This window comes from Sycon ciliatum, chromosome 1, assembly GCF_964019385.1.
Source record: "Sycon ciliatum chromosome 1, ocSycCili1.1, whole genome shotgun sequence".
Classification (NCBI taxonomy): Eukaryota; Metazoa; Porifera; class Calcarea; order Leucosolenida; family Sycettidae; genus Sycon; species Sycon ciliatum.
The window spans coordinates 74,617,774-74,645,032 of NC_088643.1; the positions used below are offsets into that span (position 1 = coordinate 74,617,774).

The window sequence follows — 27,259 nt, forward strand, 5'->3', positions numbered from 1 at the left end:
TTCCCGGGCCTCGCCGTTTCCAGTCAGTGCAATCACGTAAGGGGTAGTACAGCAATCAGCACATGCACCAATCGCACTCTCGCCAGGAACCCCGCCTTATGATGTAGTATTCGGACTGTCGGCATAGGCTACAGGGGAGAACTGAATAGAGCTAGAGGGGTGGTTAACCAAGGCAAGGCTACGTGTACTTGTACATGTGTTAGCGTTGCGTGGTAGTTTACCAGGTATGATTGGCATTCGGATTGATGATGAAAGCAAACATGTATATCATTACAATTTTTGTTTCCCTCCTTCCAACATGTTACATGTTCACTTGTTTGTTTGTTTGTTTTATTTAACAATCCTCCAAAAGCAAATGGATGCTTATCGTAGGGAGTTTTGTGTGGTGAAAAAGGGCGTAAGGATGGGGTTAAAATTGAAGGGAGGGGAGGAATCGAAAATGCCGAAAAATAAATACAAAATACAAATACAAAACAGATCTTAGTGCTGATTCCCTGAACTAGGATGGCTGTAGTACGTGTGGGAGTATTCACAGTCCATGCCATCATAGTCAATACAGTGCAATACAGTACAGTACAATCTCCAGAGGGGGTTGCTTAGCAGCTACATTGTACATGTAGCTGTGTCGACTTTCTTATTATTTTTTTATGTTGTGATATCATGGTTATGTAGCAGAAGGGGGCGAACACACTGCTTTGTAACTATGCACTGACTGATGCAGGAACGCTCCGAATAATAAAAAGGAATAGCCGCGCTCAGGGAATGCACTGGCTAGCCATGGCTCCGGCCTTGCTTCCTGCACAGGGTCTGCCAGCCATGTACCCCAACACTTCCGATACGGCGCCCAGTTGATTGCTCTCTACTTGCCCTCCGCCTCAAAAAGCACGCGGTCTACACGTGCAAAGCGGCATGATTTTCTGAAAATCGAAAATGAGCTGAATATGAATGAACATCTTTTTGCACATAATTGTCTGCAACTACAAATAATTATTTGCAAGCGCCTCCACTACAGTCATACATAGTAATAATCCTGCTGATCTCTGTGTTCATGGTGTTGTTCTTTTGCTGTGAGTAATTCAGTTCAGGTGTTGAGTTTAGCGTGATCACAGCAAAAGGTTGTTGAAGGTAGATTTGGAGCTCTCCATTCAGCACAAATAATTGAAAGTTTTCCTGGTAAAATTCTCTTCCAATACTACTTACTAGCCTAATAATAAGGGATAATGACGAACAACTGAGTTGATGAGATGGCAACTAATCGTGGCAGGAAGAAACGGAAGGCCACTGCGTCTTTCACCTTCCCGATCCCACCATTCGTAAACAAACAAGTAGACTGCGATGAGGACACCTTGCCGCCAGCTCAGTGGCCGAAATATCGTGGATGCCTTGTTGGCACAAGTGTGTGGATTGACAATTGTGCGGAGGGCTCGAGTTTGGACAGTCATGGCAGTTCCAGTGATGTTATTCATCGTTTTGGATGCTTTGGGAAAGGAACGCTGTCGCGGAGCAAACCGGGAGATGTGGACAAGGAGCGCAAGATCCTTGATGTTCGTCGACCAAACGTTAACCTTGTCACAAGGCGACATGAAGCCGAGCTGCAGGCACAGCGAGAACTAGCACGTGATCGAGTATGCCTTGATCTATGTCATGCTGACCCAGAGCAAGTGAATAGTCTGTGTACTGAACAGGCTTTGGAAGGTCGTGTTGAAATCCTTGACCCAACACTGGCTGCGGCTGAGGAGGAAGAACTGGCCAGTTTCCGGGAGCGAGAGCGCTCGCCGGAGATTTCCCACTCAGATACTCTGATCTGGGTGCCTGCGGCTGTTTCCGAGCCGTCGCAAGCCAGCGTGGAACAAGTTTTTGAGTTTGCTCCTGATGATGACTGGGGAGTGACGACAACGACAACTCCATTGAGTACTGCAGACCATCAAGAAGATCTGGCAGACACCATACATGATGAGCCCATGGTGACTGAAAGTAGCGATGAACTGCCCGATGTCAGCCCGATAGGTTTATCTCAGTTTGCGGATGGACGGTCCGTGGTGTCTGAGTGTGCTGAGGAAGCTGAAGCTAGACAGCCAATGCTTGGCTCCACAGCACCAAGCAACAGTGTCAAAGACCCAGATGCATGTGCAGCAGATTTTGGCTTGAGCAAAGCTGAACCAGAAGAGCATGTTTTAATCTCTCAAGATGAGAAAACTGAAGCAGTCACCATTTCCGACCACTATCACTTGCCTTTTAGAGAACGCTTAGTATTGACCGTGGAAGAAGCTTTCTTTCTTCACTTTGCTCTTGGCTGTCTTGATGTGTATGTCATTGATGACGGCAATGGAAAAGAGAGCACTAGTTTCAGCACAAGGGAGCTGTGGCTGACATGTTGCCGAGTGCAGACTGGCTTTCTCTATCGCTACGTAGTGTACCACTACTTCCGTGCTAAGGGCTGGGTGTGCCGGCCTGGTCTCAAGTTTGGTGTTGACTTTCTCTTGTACCGCACTAGCCCGGAGTTCTACCACTCTGAGTACGGGGTGGTGATTTCCAGAGACACTGGAGAAGAACAATCTTCCTCTCCTTCCACCTCAGCGCCGTCATCTCTGAACAGTCCAACGGTCTGCAGTGTTCCTCCAGCATGGCCTCCATCTTGGCTGGATTTGATTCGCGTTGGCCGCGTTGGCGAGGGTGTCATGAAGACTATAATCCTGGCGGTGGTACTTCGGCCTGGACATCTGCCTACAGAAGATGCTGACTGTTTTGACCACCTTCATGAGTTCTCTGTTCAGGTTAGTTCTACTTGTTGCAGTTAGTCATGGCTTTCTATACGACAATGTGTGTGATGCTGATGAACGACTCCTGATTTTCTGTCTGGAATTCTCTATGATGCCACATGCTTGAGGACAGTAAAATGCTTCATAGGTCGAACACATGTCGTCGCGGAACTGTTAGAGGTGAACTTTAGCTCTCTGCGGTGTACTGTTGGCTGTTAGAGGTGAACTTTAGTTCTCTGCGGTGTACTGTTGGCTGTTAGAGGTGAACTTTAGTTCTCTGCGGTGTACTGTTGGCTGTTAGAGGTGAACTTTAGTTCTCTGCGGTGTACTGTTGGCTGTTAGAGGTGAACTTTAGTTCTCTGCGGTGTACTGTTGGCTGTTAGAGGTGAACTTTAGTTCTCTGCGGTGTACTGTTGGCACCTTGTATGGTGGAACAGTTTCTGTCTTTACCCCTTTCAATTCTACCTGTTTTATACGTGGAAGGCACTTAAACGTGCCTTCCACGTATTATAAAAGCAGTGTAGAATGATCTGATACATGCACTGCTGTATGCAAGACATACTGATCCAGGCTTTCAGTGGATGGAACTGTGCGTAATTCAGTATGGCAACTCTGACTCTTCGCACTCAATTTTCCGCACGTAACGGCGGCCGTGATCTAATTCCTGCCAATTGTTGTAAAACCAACTGGGAAGCACAGTGTTCGTGTGTGTGTGGGGGGGGGGGGGGGGGGGGAGCAGATTAACAGTACTTCACAGCAGTACAGTAGTTCATTCGCCTTTATATCATTGGGCCTAGTTCCCATTTATTGTGCGGATTAAAATAAACCAACCAGCCTAGTTATTGAAGCGTGAGGCTTTGTACGTTGTAGCTAGAGTCTGTGTGCGACAACTTGGCCATGGTGTTGTTGAAAGGTGTGTTTGCAGTTCTTGCTGACCATTATGGTGTTCTCTCTCTCTCTCTCTCTCTCTCTCTCTCTCTCTCTCTCTCTCTCTCTCTCTCTCTCTCTTGTGTATGTACAGGAGCTGGTACTGGATCGGTGGGTTCCAAGTCGCACCAGGCAATCATAGAAAGAGGACAGCCGGATGAAGTTCTCCATCTTCAGAGCACCGCAAGCTTGTTTTGTATACAGACTTTGCAATTGAGATCTTTTACTTTTAGAGTTCCTTTTTTAATATGCCAAATTCGAGAAAACGGTTTAGAGATGTGGGCAACGTTATAAATTAGCCAATCATATTTATTCACTTGTTTTTAGGCCCTATGAATAAGCGCCGAGGAGACTAGACCCTGATTTGTGGTATTGCATTACAGTTTGATCATCAACTCTAATGGGGATGCAGAACACAGAATATGGTGTTGAACTGCATGCTTGGCCAGGGTTTCCTGGGATCTCATAATATATTTTTACTTACACACAATGCCATGTCAGTCTTGATATCCGATACTCACTTCATTAGAAGCCCCTCTTGAATACCCCCCCCCCCCCACACACACATACACAACTGTTTGAAAAAAGAGGCCACCATACTGTTAGGGAAATGCTAACCATCTAATTAAAATTTACAGATGAAGTCCATCGGCTAGAATTCTAGAGTTGTCCTGTGATGCAGGAAATTAACCAATCCACTGCTAGAATACTGGTGTTGTAATATTGATATGTCTGAACTCTAAACCCATCCTACAGAAGAAGCAGCGTACCAGAACAGACAGCCCTGATGAGTGTTTGCTGCCGACGTGAAATCAAGATTCCGATTTTCTTTTCTATTTCTTGCACTGTACAGTAGTGTCGGCGTGTCCAAGAACGTTGTGTCCAAGGGGTTAGCCTGGGGCGTTCTTAGTTTTCAGCAATCCGCCTGCGTTCTTATAGCACGTTCTTAGAAACAATCATATGTGGATCATATCTGAATCGTATGTATCCCGAAAGCTGCCGGAAAACCAGCACCCCCGTTCTTAGCTTTAGGCTGTGGCGTTCTTAGCATTTCAGGCTGGACGTTCTTGGGCTCCATGTTTTTCGGCGCACGACTCTACTGTACTTCTCTAGGGCTGTGATCGTTTGGTCAGACCCATAGGATCCACTCGATGTACAGTGATCGATTGGTCGAATCCCGATCCTTCAGATTTGGATCCGAGCAACCCTGCTCCGGGAGCAGGGTTGACCGGATCCAACATGCAGATTCATTTTTTGCCAAACATGACGTTTGTACGTGTTTGGCGGGTAAATGATCATTGTGATATGCATTTTGTACACATACACGTGGAAAAGCGGTGCACCTTGCAGATGCGTACGAACCTGGAGTAACTTTTCGATTATCGTTTTTCTACCTCAACATGGTCACGGTAGCAGTATGTTCCAAATGTGATCGGTTGATTCTGAGGGATCCAGTGGATCGGGGATTTGGATCTTGAACCGGATCCGACGAAATGATCACAGACTCCCCGGCCGAGTCGTGTTTCACTTTTGTTCTGCATTCTGGATGTGTTGCGGCCATCTACAAAAATTCTTCTTCACCCCGTTGCTTTTCCCATTAGGATCCCACCCTTGCAGAATATTGGAATGAAGGTGTGACGATTACATGATTGTACATTTGGACATTGACTATATGCATGTACATATCCGACTGATCAATTATCTGGAATTGGATTGGGAGTGCATGTTATGCATTTATCCCGTGAAATGACATTCGTGTGTTCCCGTGCATGTGTAGTTGTATGTGTGTGTGGGGGGGCAGACAGTGTGTGTGTGTGTGGGGGGGGGGGGGGACAGAACACGATTGTATGCAGTACAGTCAGACCTCGTATAACCGCACACTGCATCCGTTTTCCAGAAAAAATATCCGGATAGGCGAGGGAACCGGAGAATCGAACACACATACTGTATGCATGCATGACATAATTATGTTGTAAATCGGTAACCAGCGATTATCTTCCGGATGGCGAGGGATCCGGATAAACGAGGACCGGATAAGCGAGGTCTGACTGTACACTGTCCCTGGGGGTGATCGCGATTCCACTGATGCAAACATTTCCTCAATTTTGACGTTTTCTTATAAATCCGCGATTCCCCCAATCGACACAGTCATTGATATCGCAATAGGGGCATGTAGGACACCGTACTCGAATCCCAACACTTGCCACGCCCAACAGCACCTAAACGTAACACGTGCATAACACAAAGCGACTATGCTGAAGTCATTTTTCCATTGTCAAGAAATGTTGCGCTGCTCATCAAAAAGCCGTGCAGAGCATGCGAGAGAAAAGTTAAAAGCAGGCTACAGAGTCCTAATAGTAATAAGATGATACATCAGTGGATGTCAGCCACAATCGCATAACCATAAAAATTGATACCCAATAGCAAAACACACGTGCACTAACTACATGTACACAGAACAGCACACGCAACGAAAATAAAGGCTTTATACAAACGTGTTACGAAGAGGTGGGATTTATTCGCATGGCTAGCAAATTACTGACAACATTCTAATGATTCTGTACATCATAGGCAAGATGATGATGTTATCCTTGAGAGCAGTGGGAAGTAGGTCAGTTGTTAAACATCATAGCCAAGTGGATCCTCAAGACCAGTGCGAAGTATATCTGTTGATGCTTGCTGCACCTCTTGTAGAAATTGCTTCAGTTCAGATTTCTGGAAAAGCTGCACCAGGGAAAAAACAGAAGCAAAGTAGAAAAGAAGTATCGATTTGCCAAACGCACAATGGGACTCTGAGAAAAGTCTGTAGCTCCTGAAATACTACTGTCACAACAGCAAAGTGTCGAGATAGAGCAAACGTCAACGTGAACATTACAAACCGCACAGACCTTGCCTTGCACTGACCTTGCACAGGTACATAAAGCCAAATCATCCAAAATGCATGCTGGGGCATTGTGTGCAAATAAGTTGAACTCAGTGTGACCTTGCATAATATAGGCTATTTTTTAGCGTATGGTCGCATACCACTGTACAATGCATAACGTGCATTCAGTGCATGCCACGGTACCACTGTACACAGGCAATGGGGAGAAGTTGCATCCTCAGAAAGAGCACGGGATCGTAAGTTGGTACCCGAAAGTGGTCAGCATCTCAGCCCCGGGTTTGGACGTTCCACATGGTCTGATGTGTGGTCCACATAGCAATCATAATAATCATAGTTTCGACTGAAGCCTCTACACGCGGACCCCAAACTCGTCCACTGATGGCATACACGAGTGCGCATAAATCCCAAAGGGTGAGATCGTGACTCGAACAGGCAGTCTGGAGAATGACCCACATACGTTTTGTGCTTCACCCGCTTGTGTCATCTATGGTGATTCCCAAGATGCGACATGTCCCTACATGTAACTCTAAATGGCACACTACATGGCTCCCTGGTGTGTGCGTGTGCGCATTTTGTACATGTACGACCATGCACTTTGTCTGTGTGTTGTATGTACGACCATGTACTTTGTCTGTGTATATACATGAATCATGATGAATGCCACACAACTTACAGCGTAGAGACCGTATTCTTCAGACGCAACCACTTCAGAAACTTGTAGACACTACAAAAACAACCCAAACAGCCATAGCACAGAGTCTAAACAACAAGCGTTTCTGAACAGCAGTGAAGCTGACGAGTCAGCTGACATAAGATAATAATACCAGGGACATGGTACTAGACTACTAGTACACAGTGCTATGGAGTATGGGGACTTTCCCACATGCATGCATAGAACACCTCTACATTCCTGCTAATCCCCACACAAGTAACGTTACACAGGTAGACGTCAACAGTCTACACAGCAAACCTAGTTTTGTGAGCGCAGAAATCTACTCATCGGCTTCCACCATACCCATGATACATGCAGAAAGAGTTACATAATCATACTGGTTCAGTCTCAAAAGAGCATCACAGCGTGATGGAAGACAGGAGAGAGACACATACCTCACGGCCGTGCTTTGTAGTCTTCAGTATCTTCACAAGGAGGAAACAGAGCGATGGAAGGCACAATCGCCTCAGTAGCAACAGCTGCTGCTCCCGACTGCTATCCACCTGACTTGGCTGTAGTGCAGAGGAACAGAAGCAAGAAGATCAACCCAATCTACAAAACCAACAGCAGCCTGCAAGCACGATAAATCGAATGCAGCAAGGGAAAATGGAGTTGAACTTGACCAGTTGGGCTCTTTCTGACACTGACGGGGCTCAGTTCATGCGACAGAAAGACCATGAGGCAAAAGAAACTTCACTGGACTAATCAAAGTGAGCATACACACACACACACACACACACACACACACACACACACACACACACACACACCAGGACATGCCGGCCCCTAAGACTTACCACTCGAACGTCTTGCAACCAACCATCCTGGAACATCAGGACGGCATAGATCTTCTGAACAGCATCCTGTTAGACGACACATTGTAGGGACAAATAAATGTACAATGTAGAGTCAAACGAGTAGGAAGCATTATAGAAGTACTCACCTCCCATTCCCATAACACTGCTGGACCCAAGACTGCCTTCCCAGCTATATCCTGGCCACCCTGGTCCGAAACATTCACCTCTCTCTCTCTCTCTCTCTCTCTCTCTCTCTCTCTCTCTCTCTCTCTCTCTCTCTCTCTCTCTCTCTCTCTCTCTCTCTCTCTCTCTCTCTCTCTCTCTCTCTCTCCGGTACCCTAACCCATTCAGACATTAGGCCAATTGCTCACTCACCTGTGTACATGCTTGCAAGGCATACTCCCAGCGCTGCAAGTCCACCTGTACATGCACAGAAGAAAAAAACAAACAAACACACCAGAATAACACACCAGAATAACAACAGGAACTGCTAGCACAGATACGCGTAGCACAACTACTGTACATGATTGTGGTACTGTTATTGTAAGTGAAATCTGGACCACTGTACACGGGCAGCACTGAAGGCAACTCTGCCTCAACAACCTGACCTCAGTACGCTCTCTACAACAAATACATGTCATGAGGTTGTCAATATCAGTTCGCAGCTCTGAAGACTTGTGTCGTTGAGCCCCAAACGTCTATTGTAGCAAAGCAGTAACAGCAATCACACACATGCACCCCCATGCACATGCTGCACAGCAATCACACAATGTTATGTGCACCCCATCTATGTACCTGGTACTGCTTATTCTCCTGCTCCAGTGCGACCTGCTCGGTAAACGATGAGACTGCACGGGTAGGCTCAGCCTAATGGTGCACACAAACACAGATACCACACATGGGAACATCACACCAACAACACTTTCAATTTCAAGAAATCAAATTTGAGAGGGATAAAACAGTACGATTTAACATACCCAGCTATAGTTCAACAGGTTGCAAAGAATTGTACAAGATAATTATATACAATGACACACATGAAAGAAGGTGAGCAGTAGCATGTGGCCATTGAAAATGCACCGTGTAAATAGTGTAAATCGACTCTCCGAGAACACCAAGCACCACCACCACCACCATTGGGCTATGCGGCTGACTACACGCACTTCGCAAAACTTAGCTGGCATGATTTCACTTACTGGTTTGCTATTGTAGTAGTGACGGAACCACTCATCAAACGAGCTCAGTGCAAGCTGGAGCAAACAACAGCACAAGTACCAACATTCCATAAAGAAAATGCATGCAAAACAGCGGGAACACTATCCACTGCACGCCTTGGCAAGCAGAGTTTAAGCCACTCTACACCATTCAACACATTTCCATTGATCTTCCCGTGAGAAAAGGACCATGGACATAATATTATAAAAATCAACATCCTCAGCAAAGGCATGTGAGCGCACGCCGTGCCGCACGCAGAATGACCAATGGCATAAACTCACCAGATACGCTTCTAAGCCCGTCAGCTCATGGATGGAGTTCTCGTCCTCCGCTGGAAGCAGGGTAGACCCAGTCTAGATCACATACAATGAGAGAAACGGGGGAACGGGCTGAAGGCAACAGGTTATGTTCCTAAACACTGATTGCACACGGTACAAAACGCCATGCAGTATACACCACACCCTCACACAAGGTAGAAACTACTAAACTCCCAAGCACAGCTGTATAGCCACAGCAGTCAGAACACATTCAATGGCAAACATACTTCTAACTGCAATGTAGCAATGTCACTGCGCTAGCAGAGTAAGCGTGCGTCTTCACTGCACGTACACCCTCAAACACAGTACAAAGATGATCCAGACCACAGGAGTTTGGTGCCAATGAGGGTGGCAGCAGCAGCATGAACACACCTTGGTCTTCCACTCTTCCTGGATAACGTGAAGAGAACCTGACGGGACCTTGTCCAACACAGCACGCGCTGCAACATGCTTCTTGGTGGCTGTGCAGAACAGCATGCAATACAGCAGTGGCATAGCCCACCCAATGAAGAGTGCTCAACATCATGAGATGGAACTCTCTCATACAGTAGAGAGAGAGAGAGAGAGAGAGAGAGAGAGAGAGAGAGAGAGAGAGAGAGAGAGAGAGAGAGAGAGAGAGAGAGAGAGACAGACAGACAGACACAGAGAGAGAGAGAGAGAGAGAGAGAGAGAGAGAGAGAGAGAACCGTACAAATGAGAAGATAAAAGTTCTCATCAAAGGCTTGGCTCTGCGGTGCAAAACGCACTAGTGGTCAGATCGCACTGACCAGACCAGCACACTGTAGATGATTCAGCACTGACCAGACCAGCACACTGTACATGATTCAGCACTGACCAGACCAGCACACTGTACATGATTCAGCACTGACCAGACCAGAACACCCTCAGAACATGATTCAGAACATGATTCAGAAGATCTCATGAAGATCTCATGTGCATGATCTCATGTGCATGTACTCGAATTTCAGAAATTTTAGGCGCTCAATATTTTTGGTACGAGGGCGAAAGGCCAGGTTAGGTGAACAGAAATTTTAGGTACAGAGAAGCAGTTCCCTATTGGACTATGTGTGTTAGTGTTCGTTCGGTGTATTGAAATGTTAGGCGTGAAACAGACGCACCGAAAGCGCCGAAAATAAAAGTACACCGAAAATTTGTGAAATTACAGTAGTCTTAAAACTCACCCAGGAAAGATCTGATCAGAGCGCAAGCCTGGTGTACAGCTTCACTGCGCTGTGACTTTTCAAACACTAGCCAGTCGAGCGCAGCAATACGCCGTTCATCCGCCTATCGGTGCCAACACAACACAAGTAGATGCATGGCGAAAAGTACAGCAACAGCCACAGGCGGTAAGTACAGCATACTGCTACACAGGCGTTGAAAACAGAACAAGTCACCATCACCACCTACACCAGTAGTTCTTGCACGGGAGTGCATGTGATATTGTAGTACATGTACAGTAGGTATCGGTTATAGCGTGGGTGTTTGAAAAACGACTTTCTATTCTTATTTCCGATATTTCTTACACACGATAAATCAGGTGTGGCATATCATACGCATGTGCGCAGGGGCAGGAAGATCATCGTACATGCAACGCAGTACTTCTGTGCATGTGGCTGGTCATAGTCCCACAGGCTTACCATGTGGCTATGCAACATGAGTTACATGACCACAACAGTTGAATCTGCAGCACTACGACGCAACGAGAGTCAGATCAGAACAGAATTGGACAGATGTTATTACTACAGGCGATACACTTTGTACTAATCTGGCATGTTTCGCTACACAAAGTCCATTCTCAGGACCGATATATTCTACTATGGGATAAAATTGCTTGTAAGAATAAATGTGCACTTGAAATCCATGTTATGATTATGAAAACATGAGAGTTCATTTTTGTAGGCAGTATATTCTTTTACACGACCACGCTATAACCGATACGCACTGTACACTGGTACTAGCAGGCACAGTGGACTTTCTGCAAGTAATTGGTTTGCCTGTCTGTCTACAAGGATAGATAGCCGCACCACACAACAGGAGCAAGACTGCACTGATGTATTTGATGTTTTGACGATTCATTGTTTTCTTCAGAATAATGATGTCTGTCTGTCTCTCACCTCTGTCAGTGAAGTCTGTGCAGTCTCCATATCCGGCCGCAGTTCGTCAGCTCCGCGACACCTGATATTCTCCACGACAAGCTTGGCGATTTTCGCAACATCAAGACCTGAGTGCAAGCACAGTCACAGTGATAACACAGCATCATTGGCAACATGAGCTTGCAGAATGCGACAGCACAGTTCCCATGCAACATGAAGATACACCAATACAGCACTATTGGCAACATGAGCTTGCAGAATGCGACAGCACAGTTCCCATGCAACATGAAGATACACCGATACAGCATTCTTAGTTCTACAGGGCAGAGCAAAGTCGCTGTTCCTCTGCTTTCAGGACAAGAGCGTTGCTTGTTTGTCATAGGGAATACAGATATTCCTCACTGTTCACTTACTGTCTTAGCGTGCGACTGATACACTAAGCTCAAATAAAGTACTCACCGGCTTTCTCAGCAAGGTCTAGAAGTGATCGTTTCTCGTCCTTCTCTTCAATACCTACAGACAAGGGGAAAACAAAGTGGTGCATAAAAGGAAAGCTACCATGCTCCGAAGGAACATTGTTGAAACCTCCATACTTGATTGGGTTGACATCTGTTAGGAAACCATACAAAAAATGATGATATCCAAGCCGAGATTGCCGGCATGGCACTGCAAGTGTGCTGCATTAAAGCATATGAAGTGTGCTCACCTTCCAGGAATGACGCATAGACTCTGACTTGCAGTGCTGGCGACAAGCAGGCTGTATACGTAGCAACCTGACCGCAAGCAAACACGCACACCCACATGCATGTAAACAACATAGCACGACAAACAGTTGGTCTCAGCAAAGAATGGTCATTCCATCAGGCATACTGGTAGAACACACACTAAAAAAAAACAGGGGAAGAAGACTAACAGAATAGAACACTAACAGGATGAAGACATTTGCGAGGAACAGACTTACCAGGTAGTTGAGCAACATTCACCATCAGCTGTAGTCTAACATGTAATACCAAGAGTAGATAAACAAGAGTGTGCAACTCCGGATCTCTCCTGCACAATCTGCAGATACCCCCGCCCACGGCGGAATTTTTTGTTGACGTCACCTTTTTTCAGAGAAACGCGCAGTTTGCCGCAGAGCAGTGTGAGAGCACGTGCTGGGCACCGACCTTGTAGTGTAAAGCCCGGCTAAGAGCACGAGGGAAAACTTTCCGAAAGACTCGCACCGCGTGCGTCGTAGAAAAGATTACGTCAACAAAAAATTCCGCCGTGGGCCTACCCATCCGCGAGTTGCACACTCTTGTTTATCTACTCTTGGTAATACTAGTCACCACCACCACCACAGGCCTCAGGCTGAAGATTAGCAACAGCAATAATACTGGATAGTCTAAGTTATGACAGTTGAATCAAACTCACCAGATTGTACAGCTTGTCCTGGATCAGCGACTGCAGCCACGAAGAAGAAGAAAATTCTTAGTGAACACATTCATTTTCATTTATTAATTTACCTAATGATAATACCGAGATGCTGTAAGTTTTAAAACTGGTTCAGATTGGCAGTGTCTTGAGAATGGGTGTGTACATGTATGGAACTACACGACACATCAAGATTACAGGAGCAGTCTTGAGGTGTCAGTGTAACATGACTTTTATTCTTATTTTTAATCTACAGTGCCCCGTAGACACCCTCACAACAACCTTGACCAACCGCCTCGACAAACTTGGCAGACAACCTTGGCTCAAAGTCATGTCAGAAGTGGGCAGTAGCTATACAACACTTCAGCAATGCATGCTTTCTGAAGAGACTCTGTGGAAGACGAAGAGTGGGCACAAACAGCAGGCATGTGTGGTGTGCCACGGGGAAGGTCTGTACATGTACAGTGCACTCACCTGGATGTATGCCTCAAGTACTTCATCACACAGTGTAGTCTACATAGAAACAACAACACACACCAAGCAGCAAAGGGAGACGCGGCGCAACAGAAACATCGTGCTGTGAATGAAAAGCTGAGCAAACCACTGCTACTATGCATAGCAGTTCAAAAGGAACGCTCAACTACAGACAAACGATTCCACACACGACAATCATACCCCCCTCCCACACAAACACACAGATACTGGAATACTGAAAGGCCAACGATTCCTAGCATTATCTCTATACAATGAAAAAAAGAGAGAAAGAGACATCACAATTCCATGCGTTAAGATGACCATCAGTCCTACAGATATTTTTTGAAATAAGTGAAAGTTCACAGCAAAACTGAAAAGGTACAAGATACAAGATCAGGGTACACTGAACATTGGGCGGAAAGTTCAGACTGTAAGCTCTAGCACAGCACTGCAAGTAGTCATGTGAGAGGCCCCTCAGGCACTCACACCGTACTGCGCTGTCATCACACAACCAACCAACCATCACAAGGTAAGCTGCTGCTCAGTGCTTACCCCTCTTCTGAGTTCAGTACACAACTGCAAATAAATATGCCTTTTCAGAATAGTGCGCTCTTATACCCACTCAAAGCATGTGTGACACAACAAACAATACACCCAAAGTACAGACATCCGCTCAACAGGCACCCACACTGAGAATATAATCGCCGTACCTCCATGTGCTGGTTGAGCATCCGCATGAACAAAATTACGTGTGCCTGTGCAAGAAAAGGAAAAAAGAAAGATAACAGCCATGTTTTCGGTCCTGCACTGTTATTGTGTTAAGTTTTAACCACTACAGGCAGTGCCAGCAGCCAACATAGCCATTGGTTTCTACGCCTCCGTAAGTTGCCTAATGTCACAAGGCTTGTAAGTAGTAATCGCAAATCCAGACATCGGAGAGGCCTTGAGCATCAACAGTGCAGTCTCAAAGTCATTAACAGTAACTTACCATGCATCGGAGAAGGTGATGGTTCATATGTGGGTGGTTCTCAATCCAATCATGGAAGGAGTTCAACAGACCTGGAGAGAAGGAGCACAAGTAGTCATGGAGAGAAGAGACAGCCAGTCACACACAGACACTGATGAACGAGAAAGTCAAGTAAACACGAACAAGCCTTGGAGGTTACATATTGTGAAAATACCGGCGATTCATTCCTGTGAGTGTGCACATTACTATACGAATAGGCGACTAGGACACACTAACTCTAGTATAGCGATAAATAGTATCAGTGAAGCGGACATTACGCGAAGAACAAAGAGAACTATACACTCGTCATCAGTGCAGGCTGAAGCATGATTGCACTACTGTGTGTACACTGCCAGTGCATCTTACCTGCAACATCATTCAGAACCAGGTGCCGCTCAATGACGTGAAACGGTTCAGCTGCTTGCTGACGCATGGACTGAGGTGGCAAGTGGAAACACATGGGCAACACACAACAGAAAATATCGGGTGCATTGCAATGGACTGACATGGAAGACATCAGTCTAAACTGGAATACAACAAAAGGAAAGCCAGCATGAAGCAAGTACACATGCTACACATACATAAACACGTGCATAGAATCCAATAACATGAAAGAGAATAGGTTCATTTCTCACTGGTAATGATATACGAGGAACACCTTACCTCGCTAGGATTCGTTGCCAATTCATCAAAGACAGCACTGGGTGATAAGCTACACAACACAAAGTGACAGTATTGAAAGCACATGTTCACCCAGATACACACACGCATACACACACATACAATTACATCATAATATCAAAGGAGAGCGAAAGCACTAAAACACACCAACTGCAATAAGCAGAGGGTGAAATGCAAGAAACCGAGCACACACTCGCATGCACACAGATACACACTTACACACACATACACACACACAGAAACAGAGAAAGATGAGGAGCTATCCAAACGACCACAGACTACCAACGTTCCTGGAAAGCCATACTTTTTGTCGCCATATCCCTCCGGAAGTGGTTCCCACGGTCGTCCATCAAGGCGCGGTACAAGACGAATTTCCTGAACAAAAACACAAGTAAGAAATTTCCTTTCTGAAGCTGAACACATTCTAGATATGAGCTGGGCTTGTGTCAAACACAGGAAGCATGGAAAAAGAAATTGGTGGAGCATTTCCCCCTTTTGCCACTCTGGAGATACGGGAAGAATCTTCTCGCAGAGATCTTTCCAAGGAGCCAATACTGAAGAACAAGTGGGTAGAACTAAAGTTCAGCCAAAGAACATCCCCTTTTTCTGATCTACCCAACAGCACAAAGAGATAGGAAATTAATGGGGGTTGTAATTTCTGTGCTCCAATAAATTTAACCCTTTCAGTGCTAATGACGAGATATCTCGCTCTGTAAAGTGTGCCTGAACGGCGGATGATGAGATATCTCGCTCCATGGCCCACGCAATAGTACGAAGTGCATATATCACTGTACAAACTGTCGTAACTCATGTCAACGTCGGCCGATTTTCACAAACGATATGCCGTTGGAAAGGTGTTGAACTCAGCTTTCCAGTGATATACTTTCTATTACCTTGCGATAGGACTAGATTTGAGTGAGCGATGACGAATAGAATTGGAAAAAAAATCAAAAAATACGCTTTCTAGCCATCAGTTAACTTTTTGTTCGCGACTCACTTTTTTTTAGGGGATTTCCCTTTGCTACAGCGCAAGCGTGTTGGGCATCAAACAAAGCGCTTGGATCTCAGATTTGCAGCGCAGTTTGAATCGTGAAGTTTGGTTTAGTTTGAGAGAGACGGCAAGCGAAAATGTATTATGAAGTTGTTTAGCGATTCTGAGACATGTATGTGCTCTAGTAGCTTCTTCTAGAGCACATAGAAGTGATGCTGGCATGCCTATGGAGCTGAGAACTGCCAGAGAGTCTTCGCTTGGCTCAGGCCTTTCCAACAAGCCATACATCGTGGAAATCCATCAATAAATGCAAACACAACGAAAGATTTTGCTCCGCGACGTGCATGCAGGGTCTGAAATGTAACCAAGTGCGCTGAAAGCTAAGCCGGCAGGGGGAAACTAGGCCAGCAGTGAAAGGGTTAAAAGGATTCAATTTCGAAGGTTTGAAATATCACTTGACCTGGTGCATGAATGTGCTTAGAGTCTAAGACGTGTCCAGATGGTGACAATGATGTATTTTAGTGCCGCTGCGAGGGGAATCCCACCGCAGTCACCAGTGCCTGGGCATTATTACAGAATAAGGATGGCTTTGCACAAAATATTTTTTGGATGCGGTTATTCATTCATTCGTTCGTTGAATTGGAATTCGAGCGAATGATCGTTGCTGGAAATCTCAGTTCGTTACACTCCTAGAAATTAAACCAATATTGTTGGCATTCACTTTCAGGCATATGTCAGTGCAAAATAGGGATGAATGGGATGGTTGAGGATAAGCACTTTTGAAATGGTCCAATATCAACACCAAGCTCACCTCTTCCACCTGCACGTCAACAAGCGTCTTGAAGTATCCCCATAAGCAATCTTCCCACGACTCACAGACTGGCAGAAGCTGCATTCAGATGGGCAAAGAATAAGATATGGATTACTCCTGAAAAAAACAAAGTAATGCATTTGAAGCAAGGAAAAGCAACAAGACAAAGAGACGCCTAAACTCCCTGAAGGATAGCAAAGAGATGTACAACATTCCAAACTTACCTTCTCTAAATTTCCACTATACGCAGCAACGATGGCACGCTCATACGGACTGTAGCCATCCTGTGATGCGAGCAAAAAGAAAGAAGCAAGCAAGCACACACATACGCATGTACACACACACACACACACACACACACACACACACACACACACACACGCGCACACACACACACACACACACACACACACACACAAACGCGCTGGAGATGGCCTTATATGAGCGTGATTGCATTACAGATTACTAGTATATTCTTGGGAAAGACTCACACAAAAATGATTGAATTACGATCGAAAACTTATTTGCAAAGTTCAATCCCCTGGGTCAAAGTAACAGTTCCTACACACGATGTTAAGAATCTGCCAGACTTTTGACAACAGCACATTGATCAGGTAGCGAGCACCCAATGTGCAGACAGTACTGTTGCGTTCTTTGCGAACACGATACCTGAATGATCCCGACAGGGACTACTCAGTTGGTGCAGTACCGTCCGAAAATGTCGAATCCTTCCACCCCACAGTGCAGTTCAGGTGTGGGCAGTGGCCGGGCTAACGCACTCTCTATGTCTCTGTCCACACGACCGTGGCCGCGCTGTGGCCATCACTGCACTATCCCAGACCAGGCACAACCAGCAGATGTACAGGCATATGCTGTTTCCATCAAGCTACCGCCGTTCTGGCCTCATGACCCACATTTTCGGTTTGCGTAAGCTGAGGCTATGCTCAGCACTCAGCAGACCTGGGCTGAGCGCACTAAATTTGACTACGTTGTCAGCGCCTTGACTGTCAAGCTTCTCCAGGAAATTAGGGAGCTCGTCCTGCATCCTCCTAGCGCCAACCCGTACACCGTCATCAAGGAACAGCAGACTAAATGGACGGAGATTCCCAGGTTCTGTGAACTGCTGTCGGATGAGGAACTTGGAGATCGCAAGCCATCCCAGCTTCTTCGCAAACTCCAACAGGTTCTGGGTGGATGCTAGTTTCCTGCGAGCATTGTTCCTGCAGCGTTTACCTGCCTCGGTGAGGATGGTCCTGGTCTCAGCCAGCAACACGATGGATATGACCAGCCTGGCCTCCATGACAGATCGAGTTATGGAAGTTTCCTGTGCTCCACCACTGGTGGCGGTGGTAGTAGTTGCCGAGGAGCATATGGAATGGTTAGACGCACTCCAGCAGCAGGTCTCGTCTGCACTCACCACTGCAGTGGACATGCGCTTTCGACCCAGCTCGCCAGAAAGGCAAGCAGTGCGCTCACGCCAAAATCTCACCCAGGGTGAAAATCCGTACACTGTAATGTTAGTAAACAGCAGTACTCACAGCATTGGCTGACTGCCAACACGTGTACTTCCACACGTCTCGATATGGGTTGCCGGCCACAGCGCCTCCTTTCCCTGCACCACACAACAAAGGAGCCACATTCATGCTAGTCAGACCAACATACAAACATGCATGTGTAGAAAGCCCTTTAAGCTAACAAGAAGCACCACAGATAGGCAACATGGAGCACTTTGCCTGGTAGATGATTCTACTTTGAAGTATCTATGCCTGGGTGAAACTTACCGCTATAGTTAGGATCGTGGAATAGATTCCAGCCTTCAAGATCTGCGGCACGCCAGGATTCGCCACATTTACGACACAGATCTTGTGCCTGTAAAAACAAAAACGTCAACATCACCACAAGACTTTAGCATGAATTGGAAATTTGCCTTTCTCAAATGACATCATGTGGAGCACAGTAGTACAGTGCCCTCTCCTTCCACACACAGACCGACCGAGGCTGACTGTAAGCAAAACAAACCAAAAATCATGATTTTTGCAAACCTGCTTGGAACAGGTGGCAACGGTGCAGTCTGTACGGAGAATTCCAAAGGAACGTCGTACACAGCATAGTCTTATTTCCGAATTCTGATCACTGGTAACCATAGCCCCCCCCCCCCCCCCCACCACCACACACACACACAACCGCTCACCTCCTGTAACTGTCCAGCACGAATGAAAGCAAACACCTGCCGCAGAAGACGCCGTTCATCGCGCTGCAGCAAAGTAGACCAGTGACAAGAGAGATATACACAAGAAGACACATACGCGTACTCTTTTGGTCACAGGGCCTTGATGTCTAGACTTCTGGTTACATCACGCCAGCTCTCCTTGTGGTTGTAAGTATGAACAGTTGAGCAACATATTCGGAAAAATCAATGAGAGCCCAGGAACGGAGCAGAGAGATACATACCACATCATCATCTGACAGTGCCTTCTTCTGCCGTATCGCTACATCAGGGTCCTGGGCACGGTAGACACCCAAAGACACAGACAGACACATAGGCAGACACAAAAACAGTCACATAGACAGACACATGGACAGACACATACATAGACAGACAGACAGACACAGACACATAGGCAGACACAAAAACAGTCACATAGACAGACACATGGACAGACACATACATAGACAGACAGACAGACACAGACACATAGGCAGACCGACACAGACGGATATACAGACACACACACACACAAAAACAAAACAAAAAGAAATCATTGTGACCAGGCTTGCTGACCGAACCTGGCACTTGTGTTCAACTCACTGCACTGTGCCCTTAACGAAACTCCCAGTTTCACAAATTATTTCCAGGACCCGATAGACTTTACATTCACTGCACACCATAGTGTGTGGGTAGCTGCATGCAGGCATGCAAGAGCAGAACACAACAAGCACAGTACCGGTAGCTTGTGCAGATGTTTCACAGCAGAACATACCCAACAGATACACTTTTTACACGAGTCACGGTTAAGCTGTAACTCATAGTTTCACGCCAGATCATGACAATCCTCAGACAACTGATCCAGTGCGATGTTTGCAATATAGCTCTGCTTCTGTAAGCATTGAGCACTCTATTGAACCAGAAGACTGCGCTCTCTGCACCTTTATTAAAAAAAAACACTGGTACAAAGCTTTGAAAGTGCAACTAACCAATTCGGTTACGAGGCCACTGGGAATGGGCTGATTGCCGTCGCGACTCATTTTCAACTCGTGTTGTGTATTCTCCCTGCAGGCATGCACACAGGAACAAAACACCGTGTTACATACTCAATTCATATCCTTGTGGCAAATAGTCCCTGGTACTCTCCCTCCAGCAGTGCTCTAGGACATAGATCATTCGGCACATCACCCCCAAGTCCGAACGATTTACATCTGAGGGAGCTAATGACTTAGGCGCTAGCTAGGATACCACGTATAGGGGGAAAATCTGAACGCTTGTAAGGGGACAGCCGAAAGTCTGGCCAAAAGGAACATTTCAGATGACCAAGTATACTCATACATGTATCTCTCTTATCCAAGCGGTCTGGGACCGGGCACTGCTGATAAGTTGCAAATGACTAGGTCTGAAACTCTGTATCACATACGTTTTGATGGGGTAGTGCCAGTGATCTGGCATATGAAGTCACTACTTCCATCAAAATTGTCAAAGAAGTACAATACATGCAGTAACGTTTCCACTAAGACTTGCCCACAGGGTGCACGGTAGACCAAGGCGCCCGGAACTTCGAGGTTCGGATAAGAGAGATATGAGTGTAAACGAAATGTCCAAAAAAAGCGTTACATAGCCTAATTCCAGGCAAGGAGCCCAGGATCCATTTATTGCAGAGCAACACGTTTAATAGTTGACACATTTTCAAAAAAATCAGTGCAGATACGAAGATGGCAAAGATACCCTTTCCCATGATGATTATTACAGTGAGAAAGGAGATCAAGGAGGTCAATTTACATACCAGCAGACAATGTCGGAAAAGAACTCGACACGTTCAATCTGGGCCAGCTTCTCTCTAGCCGCGTTCTCCAGCCAGTCCACGACCATCTGGCTCTCGCGCACCATCGAGTCACGGTCAAACAGCGCCTTGGCAATGTCTTTCTCGCTCATCTTGTTCATCTGAACACAGAAAAAGCCAGAGTAAGACAGGGGCAGAGCAACGCACAGTCTTTCCTGTCATAGGTGCAAATGACCATGAACTGGTCAAAGCAAAGAGAGCAATCAAATGTAAAAACAGTATGATAAACGGGGTAGACAGGAAGAAAGAAGAAAGAAAGAGTCTGATAGCAGGGGAATGGACGCAGCAAAGGAACATGCATGCAATTCACGGACTACAGCTTCGCACAGGCGCAAAACCCACACATAAACGCCTCATTATCGCTCAAAAGCACGAAACTTAAAGTTACAGCTGAGCAGCCATTTGCCTCCGTTGTTTGTGTATACTGCTCTGCACACTTGTGTATTGAGCACTCTATTCGAGCTGCCTTGACCGGCCCTGTTTGTAAGCTCATGTACGCAAAGTTAATGTAAACAAAAAACAGCAGATCGCAGGCATTATCAAAATTTATCTTACCACATAATCTGTAACACATGCTTCTGAGTCTGGCGTTCCTTCCAGGCGATCTCTGTAACAGAAAAACAAACAAAACAATAGAGCAGCATGTCTCCAACGCTACTTTAGACCAAATCTACACAACAGAGACTATTCCATGAAGTTGTAAAAAGTGATTTGACACACCTTCCTTGTCATATGCACCAGAACCAAACGCTAGACGTCCCCGCCAGCCGAGAATAGCAAGACTCATCTCCTCGCTCAGATACTTCATACTTCGATTCAACAGACCTGGCAAACCTATTGGTCTACGCATACGCTACAAAAACACATCTAGCAGCGCTTACCCATAGAGGGCATGCGCTAGCTGCCACACATGCTTTTCCTCTCTCAGATGCGATCCCGACTGACAGAGCTGGTTTAGCCTGAACATGGACACACACGTGTGCACGCACGCGCGCACACACACACGCACACACACGGGGCGAGCACCCACAAGTAATGAAGGCGCTGACAGGTACAGACGGCAACAGCAATATCTTGGTACCTGCATACCTGGCAAACACTGGCATGTGAGATTGTAGGCAAACCTGCATGATGTAGCCGACGTATACTGCACCACAAGTGTGCAGTCCACCAGCCTTACAGCGCTCAATATTTACAAATACACAGAGCATAGGCACACAAGAGAGGACGGGCAGTTTTTACTTGAGACTCTGAGTTTTCGAAGCACTCGCACTCCGAGTTTCATGATAGAACGATCATCAGATGTCCAATGATCGTCCTATCGTGTACCTCGGAGTTACGAGTAAAACCGCTCGTCCTCTACCATGCAGCCATAGATATCGTCTTATCTCAATCTGACAATAAAGGAAGAATTCAAAGAACAGCTTGTAGTTGATTGAGCACACCAGGCATACATGCCAACCTACTTCTGTGTAGGTAAGTACTGCTGTGATTGTGTCTGCATCTGCTCCAGGATTTCCAATTCCTCTTGGCAAGACTAAATCAAACAACAATAAAAACAAGACAGGGCAGGGCAGTGAGCAGTAATTATTATGGCCACACACTCATGACCAGAAGCACGTAAGAACTCTTCAAACGAGAGACATCGCATTCTCTTTCTTGACAGAAAATGTTCCATGTACATAAAACTGGTCAATGGGCACAAGTTACCGGTTTTCAGGTCTTAGACTCTAATCAAAACCATCCAGAGCAACGCCTTGATACTGTACATTGAAGTACTTTGAAGTGGTACGTACGTGAGCAAATTCCTTCGCCATTCGAAGTGGATCAGCACAAGCATTTTGCTGTCGAACATGGGCTTCGAAGCTCTCGAATACCTTTGGTACACCTAGAATCAGGCAAGCATAAACACACCCACACCCACAAACAGACCCACACACCCACACACCCACACACAAACAGACAGACACGCACACACACACACAGGAACATAGTGGACAATGCTAGGGTCATGAAGGTCGTGTAGTGTATATACAGCATAAAGACTACGTTCGAGTAGTTGTTTTTGGCTGCTACTAGTATTTCTGCTGTCCAATAGCTGGATATGCTCAACTAATATTACTTGTCATTTTCTGCTATGAACTATCAAAATGGGGAGAAGAGCACACATCCACCCCCCCCCCCCCCCCCCCCCCCCAATCATACATGGACATAAAGGATGTGGAGGGCGCTCGTAATTCACAGCATTGTAAACAGTACACACTTTGTGATGACCTAATACTGAAGCTCGTGATACAAAGACGTATGTTCTACACGCTTAGAGTAAACATTTAGAGGTACATGTATAAGGTGAACATACCTGACGCTGTTGTTGCTTCACCAAAGTCACCAAGGTTGCCGGTAGCCAGAGCAAAGCTGCCACCCGTTGGTGTCTGCACAACCATAGAAAGAAGCACAAACACACACCACACACATACACAGGCACACGCGTACACACGCACATGCACACAGACACACAGACACACACGCGCACACACACACACACACACACACACACACACACACACACACACACACACACACACACACACACACACACACACACACACAGAATAAATACACAATCTAAAATGTTTCTTTGAGCATTGATTAGTTTACGTGTGGCACGACAGTACAGCGTAGGCAAGTGCATATAAGAAAGCTCAGTAAGTCCAATTGCATGGATTCCTAGTAATTTCCTACACATCCTACATTGGTGCAGGGTACATTACAGTACTTGGAGAACTTTGTGCAGCCCATTCGAGGATCCATTGCATTGGGCAGGAGAAGCAGAACAAAACGTTGTATCGTGTGTGTGTGTGCCAATGAAGTAAGCACTTAGCATGCCTGAGTGAAGTTCACCAAGCTGCACAGGATAGGCTGGGCAAAAATCATGCGCAGGTATTTTACTAGTATACAACTGAACACGCACAATACATTGTATGTGACATGTAGGTAGCAAGGAGAAGCAAAATAGCGATGCAGGACTAAAAATGCACGTCACCGCACAACTTACATCCAGCATGGAGCTTCCCATGAAAGACAAGGCTTGGCGGGGCGTCTTCAGCATAGTCGGATCTGGCATGTAGCTCATGTCAGTGCTTGCAGTGGCTGCACCCGCTGATGAGGTGGGCCGAGATCCAACATTGAACGTGTCATTGTAAGCAGCTGATGATGAGAGAAGACAGAAGCAATACGATCTGACAACTATGAAGCAAGATATCTTTTCAAGACTATGAGAGAGAGAGAGAGAGAGAGAGAGAGAGAGAGAGAGGGAGAAAAAATAAAGAAAATAGAGCAAACACTTCTAGAGCAGCATACAAGAGAGCTGGAAATACGGCTGTAGAAACAGAGATGAAGACCAACCACGCCCTTACCAGTCGGTGCAAGACTTGTTCGGGTTGAAGGCTGAAAAAGAAAGAAAGATGGAACATAGAAACTTCCAATGACCATGATTAGGAGGAACGCGTGTAAATTGCTTTATCGTACAGAAACACCACAAAAGCAAACAATGAAACTCTAAAGCATGGATTCTCAAACTCCTGCAAGAATTCACTGAGTTCAACCAAGACGAACTAAGGCTCTTGCTTTATACGTCAGAAAACCGCAACATTACAACATGAACTGGGACAGCCATCAACCCACCTGTCGTATTCCAACTGGACTGGGTACAGCTGAGAATCCAGCACTCAATGAATAGCGGCCTTTGGGTAATCTATCACAAACACCACAGTCAAAGCAAGAGCACTGGATTCTAATTACCTGTGTGAGGATAAGAATTTTTACTTTTTTTTAGAAACATTCATTTTTCAACAAGGACGAAGAATGAAGTCCACCGTGTACTGGGGACGAGATCCCAACACACGTTTCATGTTTATTTTATATTCAAAAGCCCTTGATACAGTTGATAGCATGTCCACCAATCTATCTTTGACCTTGCAACCAAAACCAAATGTACTACTTTGCCCATTGTCTGCTTCTATTGCCGACACACCAGTTCGGTTATCAACACGTACACCAGCAGGGTTCTAGTTGAAGGAAGGTAGAAGAATGCAGCACTCACCGACAAAAAGGGCCACCCTCCTCCAGGAGATGTACCGGTAGTGCAGTGAAATTTCATCACATGTACAACATACATTCACGGGCTGCAAACTGTCTCTTACAGCCGATGTACTGTTTATCCGAGGTTAAATGACTTGGATAGCATAGGGTACTGAACAAAACGTTGCATCCCAGAACATGCTGGCATATGCTTCTGCTCAGTCTTGATCGCCTCTCCTGTCCTCCTGAATAATGTCCTACCTAGAACTGCATATTTCAAAATCGCGAACAAAAGGACGAGCTGGATCGACATGTGTGATGGCGGTGTAAAATGTGAAAATATTGTGGAGAAACAAAACATGTGATAGACAATCATGAAATTACTTCCAATTCTAAGCTCGTCCTTGTTTTACTTTTACTTTGAAACTGTTGTCGCCTTGTAGCTTATTTACATAGAACTGCATAGAAAATGTACACTACTGGACAAGAGTTCTCACCTCGCAGGGCCGGCTGTCAGGCGCTCCTCTTCCTTCGTCTGCAGATGCGCATTCAGGTCAGCAGCACTGAACTGAGTGGCGGCGGCAACTGACTGCGAGTACTATATACCACATCAAAAAGCAATAGCAATCAACCACGGAATAAAGCCAGTCTCAGATTAATATAAAGTCACGGCTTTGTACATGATGCAAGTGATTATTATTATCAAATGTTTAATGGGACAATTCCCACAGGCCGAGGCCTTTGTTGTGATGACATGTGTTTGCAAATGAAGGAGCAAGTACCATACTAGCAAAACTTCCAGCCCAGCAGAAAGTGGAAAATGACAATTTAGATCAAAATTTATGTGTGGACTTAGACGTTCATGTCCAAGCATAGTAGGTGGGTCATTTTGTATCTAAAATAGCGAGGAAAGCAGCGATGTGTCGAATATACCACCATGGCTTTAACGGTGCAGACATCCAAGGACTATGCTGCCATATTCTTTTGTCAGGTACAAGGTAAATTAGCACATGTTACACAGACACCGCTGGAGAATCTGATGACGTTTTCACACCACTATGCGTCAAAATCGGCGCAATGGTGATAGCAGCTAGCAAGCAAAACAATGTCACTTATACAGCTTTCTAGGTGGTCTGGGCGGTGACAACGCAACAGCAAAGAGAGCGCGAGTGGCACCAACTACAGAGAAGCTCTACAGTTGGACCAGTAAGCACACAGAAACCAGCTCTTTTTTTGGCACTATTCCAACTGTCTGCGAAGCTGCACAAATGACATTGTGTTTTCTCATTTTCTGTTACCACTATTATACTGATTTTGAAGATGGTGGGAAAGGCTTCATCATATTTCCATTGGCTTCTGTATTGCATGTGCTGATTTGTCTTCTTCCAACGTAACCTCTATTCACTTCCTTTTGTGTACCTCTTGCGTAACCTCTATTCAAAAATATAAGACAGCTCCTGACACTGCTTTTCCAAAAGTCAAGTTTGGCTTACTCTGTTTCTCTATTGCAGGGGTTTATCTGCTGTAGGAAGCCGGTGATTGCCTGAACTAACTACAGTACATGTGCTAGTTTTTATATCAAAGTCGGTCACGTGCATGGCTGGAGATTTAAAAGACAGCCACAGAATGATACCATCTGGGTAATTCCGGATTACGATAGCAAGCATGGGGTGGGAAAATTACTCTACTTTAGGGCTATAGGAATGTACCCACGATATCCACTAGTATGGACAATATCAACTTCATCATCAAGACATAACATCGATAAACAATATTGCCACACAATAAGACTTCATAACTCGAGGTTGATGGTCGCAATACACGTGAACATGACGCGCTTTAGCGAGAGGAACATACCTGCCACACATCATTGATGACTTCGTCATCGCTATCCTGAAGCACGGTCGCCATTGCTTCCAGGAGTGTGAAACAACCTCATCAAACCATCATTGACTTTCCTTGAGTCTTATCTTCTTCATTTTCACCTTGTTGGCGAAATGTAGCATTTTTACTTTTTTTGATCTTTTCAAAAAATTGCCGTAGCGCC

General features: G+C 45.7%; 2 protein-coding genes across 2 annotated transcripts; one reads left to right on the forward strand and one right to left on the reverse strand.

The window, feature by feature from the left end:
- Positions 1–975: 975 nt before the first annotated feature.
- On the forward strand, positions 976–5,400 carry LOC135805420 (tRNA-splicing endonuclease subunit Sen2-like). The gene is made up of 2 exons (XM_065319451.1): positions 976–2,774; positions 3,781–5,400. The coding sequence occupies exons 1-2, from the start codon at positions 1,245–1,247 to the stop codon at positions 3,826–3,828; spliced, it is 1,578 nt and encodes a 525-aa protein (XP_065175523.1). The 5' UTR covers positions 976–1,244; the 3' UTR covers positions 3,829–5,400.
- A 537-nt stretch (positions 5,401–5,937) lies between these two features.
- On the reverse strand, positions 5,938–27,224 carry LOC135805421 (nuclear pore complex protein Nup107-like). The gene is made up of 38 exons (XM_065319452.1): positions 27,070–27,224; positions 25,710–25,810; positions 24,817–24,886; positions 24,549–24,579; positions 24,188–24,339; positions 23,492–23,564; positions 22,929–23,020; positions 22,599–22,669; positions 22,014–22,091; positions 21,688–21,739; positions 21,076–21,233; positions 20,276–20,351; positions 19,532–19,582; positions 19,272–19,334; positions 18,862–18,949; positions 18,619–18,692; positions 17,305–17,364; positions 17,081–17,158; positions 15,583–15,653; positions 15,261–15,309; positions 14,964–15,033; positions 14,580–14,650; positions 14,302–14,346; positions 13,592–13,630; positions 13,118–13,147; positions 12,411–12,477; positions 12,164–12,217; positions 11,726–11,832; positions 10,793–10,895; positions 9,984–10,072; positions 9,576–9,647; positions 9,276–9,329; positions 8,875–8,946; positions 8,455–8,499; positions 8,080–8,145; positions 7,678–7,794; positions 7,244–7,294; positions 5,938–6,410 (listed from the first exon to the last, which is right to left on the reverse strand). Exons 1-38 carry the CDS (start codon positions 27,121–27,123, stop codon positions 6,306–6,308), a joined length of 2,799 nt encoding a protein of 932 aa, XP_065175524.1. The 5' UTR covers positions 27,124–27,224; the 3' UTR covers positions 5,938–6,305.
- Between the last annotated feature and the right edge of the window lie 35 nt (positions 27,225–27,259).

Bases quoted from the DNA above. Each gene is read 5' to 3' on its own strand.
- LOC135805420 (XM_065319451.1), top strand. From the start codon at position 1,245: ATGGCAACTAATCGTGGCAGGAAGAAACGGAAGGCCACTGCGTCTTTC. The intron at 2,775-3,780 runs GTTAGTTCTACT...GTGTATGTACAG, and splicing joins TTCATGAGTTCTCTGTTCAG to GAGCTGGTACTGGATCGGTG.
- LOC135805421 (XM_065319452.1), bottom strand. From the start codon at position 27,123: ATGGCGACCGTGCTTCAGGATAGCGATGACGAAGTCATCAATGATGTG. The intron at 23,565-24,187 runs GTAAGTTGTGCG...ATGGTTGTGCAG, and splicing joins TGGGAAGCTCCATGCTGGAT to ACACCAACGGGTGGCAGCTT. The intron at 15,034-15,260 runs GTAAGGTGTTCC...TTGCCACCTCAG, and splicing joins TGGCAACGAATCCTAGCGAG to TCCATGCGTCAGCAAGCAGC.